Source organism: Cebidichthys violaceus, unplaced genomic scaffold (genome assembly GCF_023349555.1).
Source record: "Cebidichthys violaceus isolate CVI_PGR_0920_01 unplaced genomic scaffold, fCebVio1.0.p SCAF_4, whole genome shotgun sequence".
NCBI classification, from domain to species: Eukaryota; Metazoa; Chordata; class Actinopteri; order Perciformes; family Stichaeidae; genus Cebidichthys; species Cebidichthys violaceus.
Genome location: NW_027176594.1, coordinates 1,307,891 through 1,319,989, shown reverse-complemented (window position 1 = coordinate 1,319,989; position 12,099 = coordinate 1,307,891). Strand labels below are relative to the sequence as shown.

General features: G+C 43.1%; 2 protein-coding genes across 2 annotated transcripts in view; one reads left to right on the top strand and one right to left on the bottom strand.

Annotated features, from left to right (window-relative positions):
- Nucleotides 1-43: 43 nt before the first annotated feature.
- gpr137bb (G protein-coupled receptor 137Bb) lies at nt 44-7,346 on the bottom strand. The gene is made up of 7 exons (XM_068726803.1): nt 6,641-7,346; nt 4,315-4,364; nt 3,950-4,172; nt 3,620-3,769; nt 3,139-3,267; nt 2,125-2,246; nt 44-1,976 (listed from the first exon to the last, which is right to left on the bottom strand). Exons 1-7 carry the CDS (start codon nt 7,043-7,045, stop codon nt 1,862-1,864), a joined length of 1,194 nt encoding a protein of 397 aa, XP_068582904.1. The 5' UTR covers nt 7,046-7,346; the 3' UTR covers nt 44-1,861.
- A 2,915-nt stretch (nt 7,347-10,261) lies between these two features.
- LOC137884778 (nidogen-1-like) overlaps nt 10,262-12,099 on the top strand; it is a 28,264-nt gene continuing 26,426 nt past the window's right edge. The window contains exon 1 of the mRNA XM_068726787.1: nt 10,262-10,473. Coding sequence (XP_068582888.1) covers nt 10,267-10,473 — 207 coding nt within the window. The 5' untranslated portion in view covers nt 10,262-10,266. The remainder of the gene's footprint in view (nt 10,474-12,099) is intronic.

The following is a 12,099-nucleotide window of genomic DNA, read 5'->3' as shown; positions in this document are numbered from 1 at the left end:
TATGAGCGTCACTCATAAATACAGCTTTCACTGGTTGTTTAATAAAATTAAGAGATCGAGAAATAATGAAATGAACGCATGTTTGTTGCAATGACAACTTTAATTTAAGTTTTTTTTGTGTCGTCACGTCACAAACACTCAAACCACGAACACAAAAAAGCTCAACAACAAAACGCACGATCTCAGTGAGACTCTGTACAAATAACTTACAAAACCTGCGTCTGTTAGAAATATAGACTTTTTTTTTTCTTTCTTCTGAACATCGTGACAGAAATGTAAACACTGCAAAAGAAAGCTCATATTAACATATAAATGTTAAGTTTTAAAATCGTGATTTTCCTCAGATTTAAATGATTCAACAGTTTTGATGGTTTAATTACTTTCCAGAGTTTTAAAAGATGTTCACGTTGAAACAACACAACTTCTGGAAATCTGAAATTTCTCAAAACTCAAATAATTTCACAGTTAACAAATGTTTTTATTTATTTATTCAAAAATAAAATTAAAACCCACCGTTAAATTACTTGTTAATACGCGGATCTTTTGAGGTGAACATCAAAACAACACAGAGGTGTCTGGCTGTTGATATTTACAGGATATTGATTATGTTGAATTGACACACAGTGCATGTATCTGTGTGTGTGTTACGATGTATTTAGTTTCACTTTACAGTCAAGAACCTCAAAAAATGACTTGGGGAGTTTTTCAAGGATTATTCAGCAAAATGAAGAATTGTAGCAGATTCATTCGACTACTTGAGTAATCCTCCTTGACAAACTCCCCAAATAATCAAGAAACATTCTTTAAAACATTCATCACAACATCATCTACATACTGTGGGTCTATAAATCCTGGATTCTCTCTGAAGTAGGGCTCCTGCACAAAGTTAAACAAGTCTGGATCACTTGAAATCAAACATGGTGATCAAAAACACCTGATGAGTTTTTGACGTATTATGATAATCAGAATTTCAGTAACTGGTACTTTTCCTCTGTGATTTTACGCACTTTGTATCTCAGTGTTCCACTCTGGTTTATTTAGTCATGACAGAAACTTATCAATTCATTAAATGGTGTCCAGACATTCATGTTCCCCAGAGGATAAATCCTAAAGACTTTGGCGATCTTCTGACACCAGTGGGTCAAAGTTTTCACAAAAAATTCCTACATCTACCTGATGGATTGGCTCAAAATCTTGTGCATTCATGTTCCTCAGAAGTTAAACCAAAAGACTTTGATGATATTCTGACACCAATAGGTCAAAGTTGTCACTTATCCAATTAAAAATCCCTACATCTATCTGATGGATTGGCTCAAAATGTTGTGCATTCATGTTCCTCAGAGGTTAAACCTAAATACTTTGATGATCTTCTGACACCAGCGGGTCAAAGTTTTCACTTATCCAATCAAAGATTCCTACATCTACCTGATGGATTGGCACAATCTATCTGTTTCTTTATTCATGTTCCCCAGAGGATGAATCCTAAAAACGTTGATGATCCTCTGACCTGCTGGTGGTGCAGGTTCATCCAGTTAAAGATGTCTGCAGCTACCTGATGGATTGGCACAAAATTGCGTGCATTCATGTTCCCCAGAGGATGATTCCCAGTGATTTTGGTTATTTGTTTTTTCTTTAGCGTCACCACCAGGTTCACGTTTGTGATATATCTCGACACATTTTGGATTAAGTTTGGTTAAGACATTCATGGTAACAACTCCATGTAGGAACCCTGCTGAGAACTCTGGGATTTCATCTAAAGTCTCTACTGTGAGTCTACAAACTTCTACATCAGTGATGATAAGAAACACAATAACTGATCGGTGTCAAAGTGCAGAGTGATGCTGTACAGTGAAGAGGGGGATTATGGGTAAGGGTGGAGCTCTCCGGCGGCGGCGGTCAGGCGCTGTTCGTCGCTGTTGGTGTGCACCGTGAAGCTGCTGTGGCGGCTGCCCCAGTCGTAGCAGTCGGAGGAAAGACTGTCAGAGAGACGACAAACTGTCAGTCAGCTGGTTTATTAATGCATTATTAACATTATTGATACAAATATTGATTATAGCAGCTTTATCTATATTAATTCCGAAATACCAAATACAAAAGGGTCATGGTGACATCAGTGGTTTGTACCTCGCTGATGCATTCTGGGGAGGAATGCTCCACGCCAGGTCATCGTCACTGTCGTACCGACGAGGGTTGTCGAAGAAGTATCCTCTGGAGGACAGAACGTGGTTTGGTATCCCAGCAGTGCTCTGTGGAGACAAAGACTCACAGTGAACACAGGCTCTTCTGATATAAAGATCCATCATCAGCACTAACATCAGCAGTAAGTGACCAATTAGGTGGCCAGATAACTCATTGTGCATGTAGACAATATGAGCAAAGTCAGTCGTCATTTTATAAAACACGTCAGTAGATACCCCTCCCGTGAGTTTTGAATCTCTAAAAGCCTTAAAAAAGGCGGTATGTTGCTGACAAGTCGCTAAATGAGGCTACAAACGCCGACTAGTCCGCCTTTCCAGCCTCGTTGTGTAAATAGGCGCTCATGCTACAGCGATGTTTGTTAGCCTAACGTTAGCTTCTTACTTCTACCGACTGCACTCAGGCTTCAAAAATCAAAGTGGTGTTCATTTGTGAAGATTATCTTACCTTTTATCATAAACTTGTGTTTGCCACATAACTCATTTTCTGCAATAATCCAAAATCCAATGGAAAAATCCAATTGGATTTTCGTCAAGGGAACCAATGCCATGCTAACTTCCGGGGTTAACCTTTTAAAGTACGTCGTCCCTGCAGCTCTCTGCTCTAACAGTCTCTAGAGTAATGCAAGCAGCATGCTAACATTTAGCGGGTAGCTATGTTTACCATGTTCACCATCTAAACTTAGCGCGTTAGCATGCTAATGTTTTGTGTTTAGTAGTAAACAAAGTACAACTGAGGCTGATGGGAATGTCAAGTTCTGCAGGTAGTCAGAAACATTCCATCCAATATTTGCTGAGATATTTCTCTCTGGACCCAAATGGTTGACCGACCGACCAACCGCCACACTGACGCTTGTCATCCCCAGTGTTAGCTTAAAAAAATAATAAGGTGCGAGCGTTGCAGAGCTCGGAGGTCACACCCAACCCCGTCGGGAGGACTGACCCTTTCCTGAGGCGGCCGGCGGACCCTGAAGAAGAAGACGACCAGCGAGGTGGGCAGCAGCTCCCAGACGAACAGAATCACCCCGAACACGATGTAACCAGCGTCTCCCAGAGACGACCGCAAGTCCGCCTGGAGACACACCAACAGACATTGGTACGATGACGCTAAGTACAGTAGTGTGAATTTGAGGTATTTGTACTTCACTTGACTATTTTACTGCACAATGTGTACTTTTACTTTGATATTTTAAGTACATTTTACTGATAAAACATACGTACTTTGAAGTAAAGTTTAGAATTCAGGACTTTTCCTTCTAGAGGAGTATTTTGACGGTGTGGTGTTAGTACTCTTGCTGCAGTAAAGGATCTGAATACTTCTCAAAGGTCAGGGGCAAAAAGCCATTTTAACGGCAGACTTCCGTTTAAAACCCGGCCGCTGAATGAAATGATGTTAAAGAACCAGTGAACAGAAAGACCCTCACCTGGTCGGAGACGTTGTACCAGTCATAGTCGAAGGAGTTGATGTTCTCGATGTTGGCGAGGGCGAGCACCACCAGGTTGTAACAGGCCCGCGATGCGTACAGCAACACCACCATGATGCCGATCAGAGTCACCTGACACACCGACGTCCCCTGCGCACACAGGGATTACTCGTTATTATTCATTTTAATTGTAATGTAATGATATTTATAAAGGGGGTCCCGTAATGAAAACCTGACATATCCTGGAAGGAAAAAAATCAAGGACACTCTCTAACTGATCCCATGTTGCCGATAAAGACCACGAGATGAGGTTGAAAGCCGCGACTTCACCTTTGACTCCAGGTAGATGTTGGCCAGCGACATCTTGGCAACCTTGTAGAGGCAGACGGACAGCGAGATGGCGCAGAGGACGAACAGGCTGTCGTTGATGGTGACCCTCACCAGGACGATGGTCTTCACGTCGGCGGCGGTCATTTTGACCAGCAGGGCGCAGACCAGATTCACCACCAGGAAGAGGAGACTGACGCCCAGGAAGACCAGGTACAGAGGAAGCCTGAATGAGACGGGAGAGAGCCGCACCATCCATAACCTTCTCACTGCGTTTTTTATATACATGGAGGCGGGGCTAAAACATGTCCCGCTCTCGCTTATGAATACACGTTGGAAGTTTTACTGTAGGATCTTGAAGAGGTTACCTGTACTTGAGCAGTGCAGGTGCGTATTTGGACTTGGCCTTAAAGTAAACCTGTAGGGGGGGACAAATAAAAGACTTGATTAGACACTTACAGCTCTTCACCCTCATGGTTTGTTCAGTAATTCAGATCTGGTGTTGACAGCACTTTAAAATTTGAGAATCAATCGGCCAATGACAGCTCTGAAGGTGGGGCTAGCAATCAGGACACCACCCTCCTACAGCTACCTAACTACGTCCACGAAAAGTAGAAGTAGTTTGTCGTAAGTCGGCTTACAGACGTTACAACTCTTAAATGTTTTGAGTATTGAATATAAAGAGTTGCTGATTAATCCATAATATCAATAATCGTTAGTTAATAGTTCAAATGAGCTCCACCTCAACTTCAACAGTAAAATCCTGTTTTTTTTAAACTTCCATACTTTTACTTAAGCAACATTTTTCAATGCAGGACTTTTACTTGTAGTGGAGTCTTTTCACAGTGTGATATTACTACTTGTACCTAAGTAAAATGATCTGAATACTGACTAATTTCCGCCTCGGAGCCAACAGTCTGCAGCTCATCCCATCGATTAGCCCCTCCTCCCTGACCGAAGGTGCCCTCATTAAGGAAATGAGACACCGTCGTGTTTGGTTGGAAAAATAACCTGCGTCATCTCAGCTCTCAGGAACAAGGGTTGTTAAGCTGCTGCTAAAGAGGCTCATTTCTATTATGTCGCTATTTTCTGGTCTATTTCTGAATCCGCCAGCTGCTGTGGATGAATGGGTGAACGGGTGAAGAGGAGTGGGCAGCTGCTACACGAGATCATCGGTTGTAGGGCGGATGGTTTGATTCCAAGCTCCTCCAGTAGAAGTGCCCTCGAGCCGAACACTGATGTCTCTTGAAGTGTGCATGTGCCGGAGAAATTCGCCAAAAATCGTCTGCTTAATGGAGGGAATCCGTTTGTATCTACACACTTATAAATGTGGGTGTTTATTCGTTAGCTTCTCCCAACGAGACCACCAGACACAGAAGTTCTTGAAGCAGAAAGAACGGAGAACGCTCGGAACCAAGAAGTTAAACTGAAGTTCTCACCGTATAAATCCTGAAAGATTTCATTTCCTGTTTCCTAAATTCCATGAAATCTTCTTTTGAATCTACCCGACCTGTCTACAGAGGTCGTCCTTCATCACGGTAGCATTTAGGCTAGCAATAAACACGTCTACGTTTAGACCCAAGACTGCTTCATGACTGCATCCATCTCATCCGAGATTGTTTTTTTTGTTGATGCTATTTTTCCTGGATGTAGCTACTTAGCTGTCTCCGTTCTTCATCCCACCTACCAGGCTCTGACTGGCTGATATAGAAACAGCTGTCAATAAGCTCAACAGCATGTTTAAAGAGCAAAATCAAAGGTGTGGAACCAGGCTGGTGCTGGTCTTATTGCATCATTGGAGAGACAGTTCCCCACGTCGCAGCCTGATTTATTTAATATCTTTGGAGACGTTAAGATCTGGACTATAATTGCAGTGGAAACCGCTTGAATAATTTGCTTTTAGTAAAAGTAGTCCGCTTACATATGGAAAAACATTTTCAAACTACCATAGGCTAATGTTAATTCTTTCTTTTTTGCTTTTGCTTTTTCTCTCGCTCGATACTTTGCCTCGCTGTCGCCCGTCTGGCTAACCGATGCCGGTTCTGCGTGCAGCTTCAAATTGTGACAAGATAAAAAGCATTCTGTCGTCACGTGGATTGATAACGTCCGGCCCCGTAAAGAGGGAACCTCTGCCGATCCTCGATCGACTCGAGAGCGAGCGAGGTCAAAGGGGTCGTTCGTCCGCATGCGCCGCCGGTGCTGCAACGAAACAAAAGCCGGACAAAAAGTAAGCCCCCGGTGAGGGAAAAGGCTCGAGAATTGCCAGCGAGCCAGTAAGTAGCAAAAGCTGTCCGTTAAATGTCAATTAGATGGAGATCTGCATGAGATTTAAAGACAAAAAAATGTGTCGGTTAAAGTAATCGTTGATCACGATAAACGGTTTCCACTGAGTGATTCAACACCAGGCTGAAAAAACGGTGTTTCGCTGCCCCCCTGCTGGTTGAAAGTCTCTCCTCTGCTGCATCACTGATGGGTGTGGTCAGAGGTTGCACCTGTAACCGCACCCAGCGTGTGATGTCACGGTGTACAGACACACCCTGGGGTACGCTTCCACATCACCGCAGCACGAAGAGAAGTTAAAGCACGGCCGTGGAAAAAAAATTAACTTTACGCTTCCAGTTTTCACCAGCGTCTCCTCCACCAGTACCGGTACCAGCAGCAGCAGTACCCCCCCCCCTCCCCCTCCCCCCTCACCTGTGCACAGTAGAGGTTCATGAGGCTGAGCGTGAAGAACTGCAGGCAGACGGGGAAGCAGTAGAGCAGCCAGAAGGCGAATGGTCCGAGTGCGTTGGCGGTCACACAGTCTCTGAAGTAGAAGGAGAAGAGGAGGGCTCGCAGGGCGGCCCACAGCAGACACAGGAACAGGAAGGCCGTCTGGTAGCTGAAGCGCTTGTGTCGGTACCGCAGCACCAGCCAGAGCTGGGCGTACACGAAGGCGAAGAGCAGCGAGTAGAAGATGGTGTAGGCGATGGTCAGACCCAGCTTCACGTAGGGGGGGATGGCCGGCGTGATGGTGGGAGGGGGAGGGAGGTGGGTGCCGTTGCCGGCATGCTGCTGCTGCTCCTGTGCCGGGTTCCCCTCCATCGCCTCCCCATTCATCCCCCCTGTGTTCCAGGAGTGGGAGGAAAGGGAGAGGAGGTTAAAGACGGAGCAGCAGCCTCTGATCTCTGGGAGGAGAAGAAGAAGAAGAAACGTGTCTCGGCTCGTTAGACGGATCCTTCACATCCAATCGACTCTCCTCCAGACTCACCGTCTGATTCACAGGGAAGAGGAGGAGGAGGAGGAGGAGGAGGAGGAGGAGAAGGGACACCGCCCCTCTTTTTGCCGGTGCCTGGTGGAGAGCTATTGGTGGCTGTTGGTCACGTGGTCACGCTCCCCAGCAGGGGATTGGCTGAGCAGGAGGAAGGATGCTGCAGAGAGGAGAGGAAGGTGGAGAGATGGATCTGGAAGGAGAGAGAGGTAAACTGTGATCTGTGGCCCCGCCCACCACACACGCACAACCCGCTGTGTCACAGCAGCGTCACGCAGCCGCCGTCGACTGATGCTGGCTTTTCATGGCCAGTATCAGACAGATACTGGTGGATAGAGATGAATGTGTTTTGTGGCAAAACATGTAATACTCTGATTGAAACAACGCCATTTTGGCATTTCATTTTCATTCATGCAAACTGAACCAGCTGTGAGGTTATTGGGTTGTAGCATCTTTTCCTGTCAGACTGAGTATGAATGAATGGACTGTATCAACCCTGATATCAGTCCAACCCAAATATAGACCTCCTCCTCCTCTTCCTCCTCCTCCTCCTCCTCCTCCTCCTCCTCTTCTCTCTGCAGTTCTTCTTCTCTGCTTTTACATAACAGGTTGTTAGATAATACAGGATGCTGTGCAGCTCGTCTCAACGCGCTGACGGCAGAGATACTCGCTCCATTTGTATTTATCCAGCGCTCTGCTTCTACTCTTCTGCTTCTACTCTTCTGCTTCTACTCCTCTGAGAAGTGACGTCGATCTGAATCAAACCGTTTTCATAATGTGGATGTTTATTAAAAGATTGTCATTTGCGACACCATGTTTAAGCTGTGATGTTTTATGTAACATGTTAACTGAATATCTCAAAGATAATGTACATTATCTCTCTCTCTCTCTCTCTCTCTCTCTCTCTCTCTCTCTCTCTCTCTCTATTTCTCTCTCTCTCTCTCTCACTCTCTCTCTCTCTCTCTATTTATCTCTCTCTCTCTCCCTGTCTCTCTCTCTCTCTCTCTCTCTCTCTCTCTCGCTCTCTCTCTCTATTTATCTCTCTCTCTCTCTCTCTCTCTCTATTTATCTCTCTCTCTCTCCCTGTCTCTCTCTCTCTCTCTCTCTCTCTCTCTCTCTCTCTCTCTCTCTCTCTCTCTGAGTTTAAAGATATTGTTCAAGATTAAATCAGGGGTTTCCAGTCTTCTTTTGGTCCTCATATATAAAAGCAGTGTCTAGTTGGGGCCCCTTTTGTTGTGACGCTGATAATACTTTTATACTTTTATTGGACCATATTTTCACATTAATATATTGGTACCTTTACTCGAGTAAAGAAGTACTTCTGCCACCACGGACCGATATGATCGCATGTCAAAATAACATTAAATGTGTTTATCAAGTTATAAAACTTAACAATCAAATGTGTTCCATCTTCAGCAGAGAGTAGCCGGCTGATGAGTGTGAGTTACGCCTCGTCGGACAGAAGAATCAGAGTAATGATGAAAATTCTTGTAACACAGTAATAACACAAAATCTCCCGGAGTGATTTTTTGACGTGCTGCCAGGACTAAATGCATCCTGATGGAGCATAAATATTGAAAGGCTCAGTGAGGTTTCAGGGAACGTTTCGGCAGCTGCTGAACCCACTGAACTTCTTATTCAGCCGGACTCCTTTACATACAAGGACGTGTCTCCATTCTTCACCTCATAAAGCCAGTAACACAACATCAGAGGTATGCAGTGAAACACAACAGTTAAACATTACAGTGTGGTTCAGTGAAGGAGCTGAAAAAACATGAAGGAAACGACTGAAGAAGAAAAGGGTTAAAGAGGAAAGGAGAGGAGAGGAGGAGAGGAGGTATAGGAGGGAACAAGGCAGATCAGGAGCAATGGTGGAAGAAGTATTCAGATCCTTTACTTCAATAAAAGTACTAACGTTACACTGTGAAAATACTCCACTACAAGTAAAAGTGCTGCATTCAAAACCTTAACGTATGTCAGCAAAAGTACTCATACTGTATATAATGTTTCTTGATTCTTATTAATGTTGTATTTTTACTGCTGTAGATGTTTTTAACTCCTTTAAGAGTTTATGAATCAGAAGCAGGAGGAGGATTTCATCAACACATAAAGGAACATTTCATCCTTCAGTTCATCACAAACATTCAACATCAACACATCTGGAGATACGAGGTCTTCACTGGAAAAGTAACTAAAAAGGTATCTCTAAAGTAACTAAAGCTGTCAGACAAATGTAGTGGAGTAAAAAGTACAATGTTTACCTCTAACATGTACTGGAGTAGAAATATAAAGTGGCCTAAAACGGAAATATTTAAGTATAGTACAAGTGCCTTTAAATGTGTTCTTACTAGAGTTACACTGATCTGTATGGTGTAAAAGAAATAAAGGTAAGGGAGGAAAGAGGAGAGGACAGTAGTCATGCAGTTAGACTCCTTGTCCACAAGATGGCGACAGTGTCTTGAATGAGTGTGCTGAGCGCTGAACTAAACCAAAGAATACCGGATGTACCTAAACGTCTCCATAATCAGATTGTATTGTGATTGTGTTTGAATGTAAAACGCGGCATAATGTTGTTATTGTCACGTGGAAACTAAAGGGTTGTGTCTAATGCAGATACATACTCCACATTTACAGTCAACACTGTTGCATAAAGTTCAAAAACTCAAAGAATAATACTTCCGGTTGGACTTTTGTACCAAAATAAAAGTCTTAACGCGTTCAAACACAGAAACTAATAAACTAAATACTTTTGGTACTTTGAGTATATTTTGATGACATTTTCATTGCTGGATTTTTACTCGTGTCAGGGTATTTTTACACCATAGTATTGCTATTTTTTTTAAACTAAAGTAAAACATCTGAATACTTCTTCCACCATTGACTATAGGATAGCAACTACTTAAACACGACCGTTTCAGTTTGAAGAACATATTTTTTGGTTTGTATTTGGCACTTTTATTTTGAAAAGAGTTACTCTGAAGTCACGTGGTTGTTACTTACGCCCCCCTCAGTTACTCTCGCTGTTCCTCCATTCATTCATTCATTCATTATTATGATGATGATGGGGGAGATGTGTTCCCGGTACCGGAGCTGGCTGTGGGTCTGGTCCTGCCTGCTGAGCCTGGCTGCTCTGAGCCGGGCTCTGGAGCTCGAAGAGCTGTTTGAGTTCGGAGAAGAAGCCGGAGACCAGCAGCTGCTGCCCGGCTCCGACTCCACCGCCGAGCTGCCTCTCAACGGATCTCTGTTCTTCTTCGGCGACACCTTCGACAAAGTTTACGTGAGTTGAACACCCAGCGGGTCGCGTGTTTAACGGGGAAGAAACCAGATTTAACCATGAAGTTCATTCATCAAAGTTGCTCAAGGATCAGTTTAAAAGAGCAGCAGAACATTTAGTAGAACTACAACCTGGTTTCATCAGGTAAAGAGCCACAATAACTGAGGAATGTTTCACAATTAATCAAGAGAAAAGATTAATCAGCATTTCAGAAATAATACATTATGAAATTCAACTTAAAGTTACTGGAAATCAAAATGAGATTTGCAATTAATTAATGTGTGAAATATTTCAGTAGGTCTTTATTTTCTCAGTTAATCATTTAAACTTCAATTTTCTAAAATGTCTTAAAATTTACTTTGCCAAAAATATCTGATGAAAAACTTGAAACACAAGAAATCGAATCTATGGATTTCTTTTTAAACCTAAAAATGTCTTTTAAACGTTACACATGAAAGTTATGGTGGAATGTGATGAGTAACTTTTAGGAGTAAAAATACTCCAGTTTGATGTCAAACGGACACAAATCCAAGCACACACTGCTTCTTTAACTCGTCACTTTTTAACAGTTGAAGACCTCTTTTAATTAAGATTTATTTAAGGGGATTTTGGCGCTAAATTCTGTTATTTAACACGTGTCTTTGAGGGATGTTTGGTTATTTTGTGAATCTGTCTCCTCTTCATCCTCGTCTTCATTCAGTCTAAAGGATAAAGTGATTTTATTTAGTTATTGATCTCCACTTCAACTCCATCTCAGTCTTTCTCTTACACTTCAGAGATTTCATTTTTATATGTATCGACTGCTGCTTCATTTTCCACTTCTTTCAGTATTTCAGATGTTTCAACTGATCGTTTTCCACAATGATCACACGCTTGATTGGTTAGTTTGATAAGGGAATGGTCTCCTCACTTCAGTCTTTGAGTCTCCTCTCTCTGTTTGTTGACACCTGATAAGGTTTTCTACTGGCTTTTAATCCCCTCATTTCAAAAACGGTTTTCAAAATAAGAGTCCTCTCTCTCTCTCTCTCTCTCTCTCTCTCTCTCTCTCTCTCCTCTCTCTCTCTCTCTCTCTCTCTCTCTCTCTCTCTCTCTCTCCCTCTCTGTCTCTCCGCTGCTTTGGTTTTAGATCCACATCCGTCCCGCTGGTTTCTGGCTCTTGAGTGCTTGATTGTGGCGACACGTTGAAGTGTTGGTGGTGTGAACAGACAGGTGGAGTGTGTGTGTGTGTGTGTGTGTGTGTGTGTGTGTGTGTGTGTGTGTGTGTGGAGCTGCTGGTGGAGGTTTTGTTGTTTGTTTAGTCCTCTCAGAGAGACGGAGGTGTTGGAGTCACTGTGAATATGTGAACAGAGGCTGGAATGTGAGTCAATTAAAAGCCAACACAGATAAGCCTTTCATCAAGCTGAGACACACACACACACACACACACACACACACACACACACACACACACACACACACACACACTGGATGCATTCCTCAGGTCATGTGACAGATAATCCAGATTGGAGCATCAACATGTTTCCAACGTGCTGAACTTTTGTCATTTTTTTTAAAAATTTAAATTCAGTTCAAGTTGTTTTTATTGTCTTGAGGAGTGAAACAAGTAAAGAGTTAAGTGTAAACTTTTCT

Bases quoted from the DNA above. Each gene is read 5' to 3' on its own strand.
- gpr137bb (XM_068726803.1), bottom strand. From the start codon at position 7,045: ATGAATGGGGAGGCGATGGAGGGGAACCCGGCACAGGAGCAGCAGCAG. The intron at 2,247-3,138 runs GTCAGTCCTCCC...TTGTCTCCACAG, and splicing joins GCCGGCCGCCTCAGGAAAGG to AGCACTGCTGGGATACCAAA. The intron at 1,977-2,124 runs GTACAAACCACT...TCTCTCTGACAG, and splicing joins CCCCAGAATGCATCAGCGAG to TCTTTCCTCCGACTGCTACG.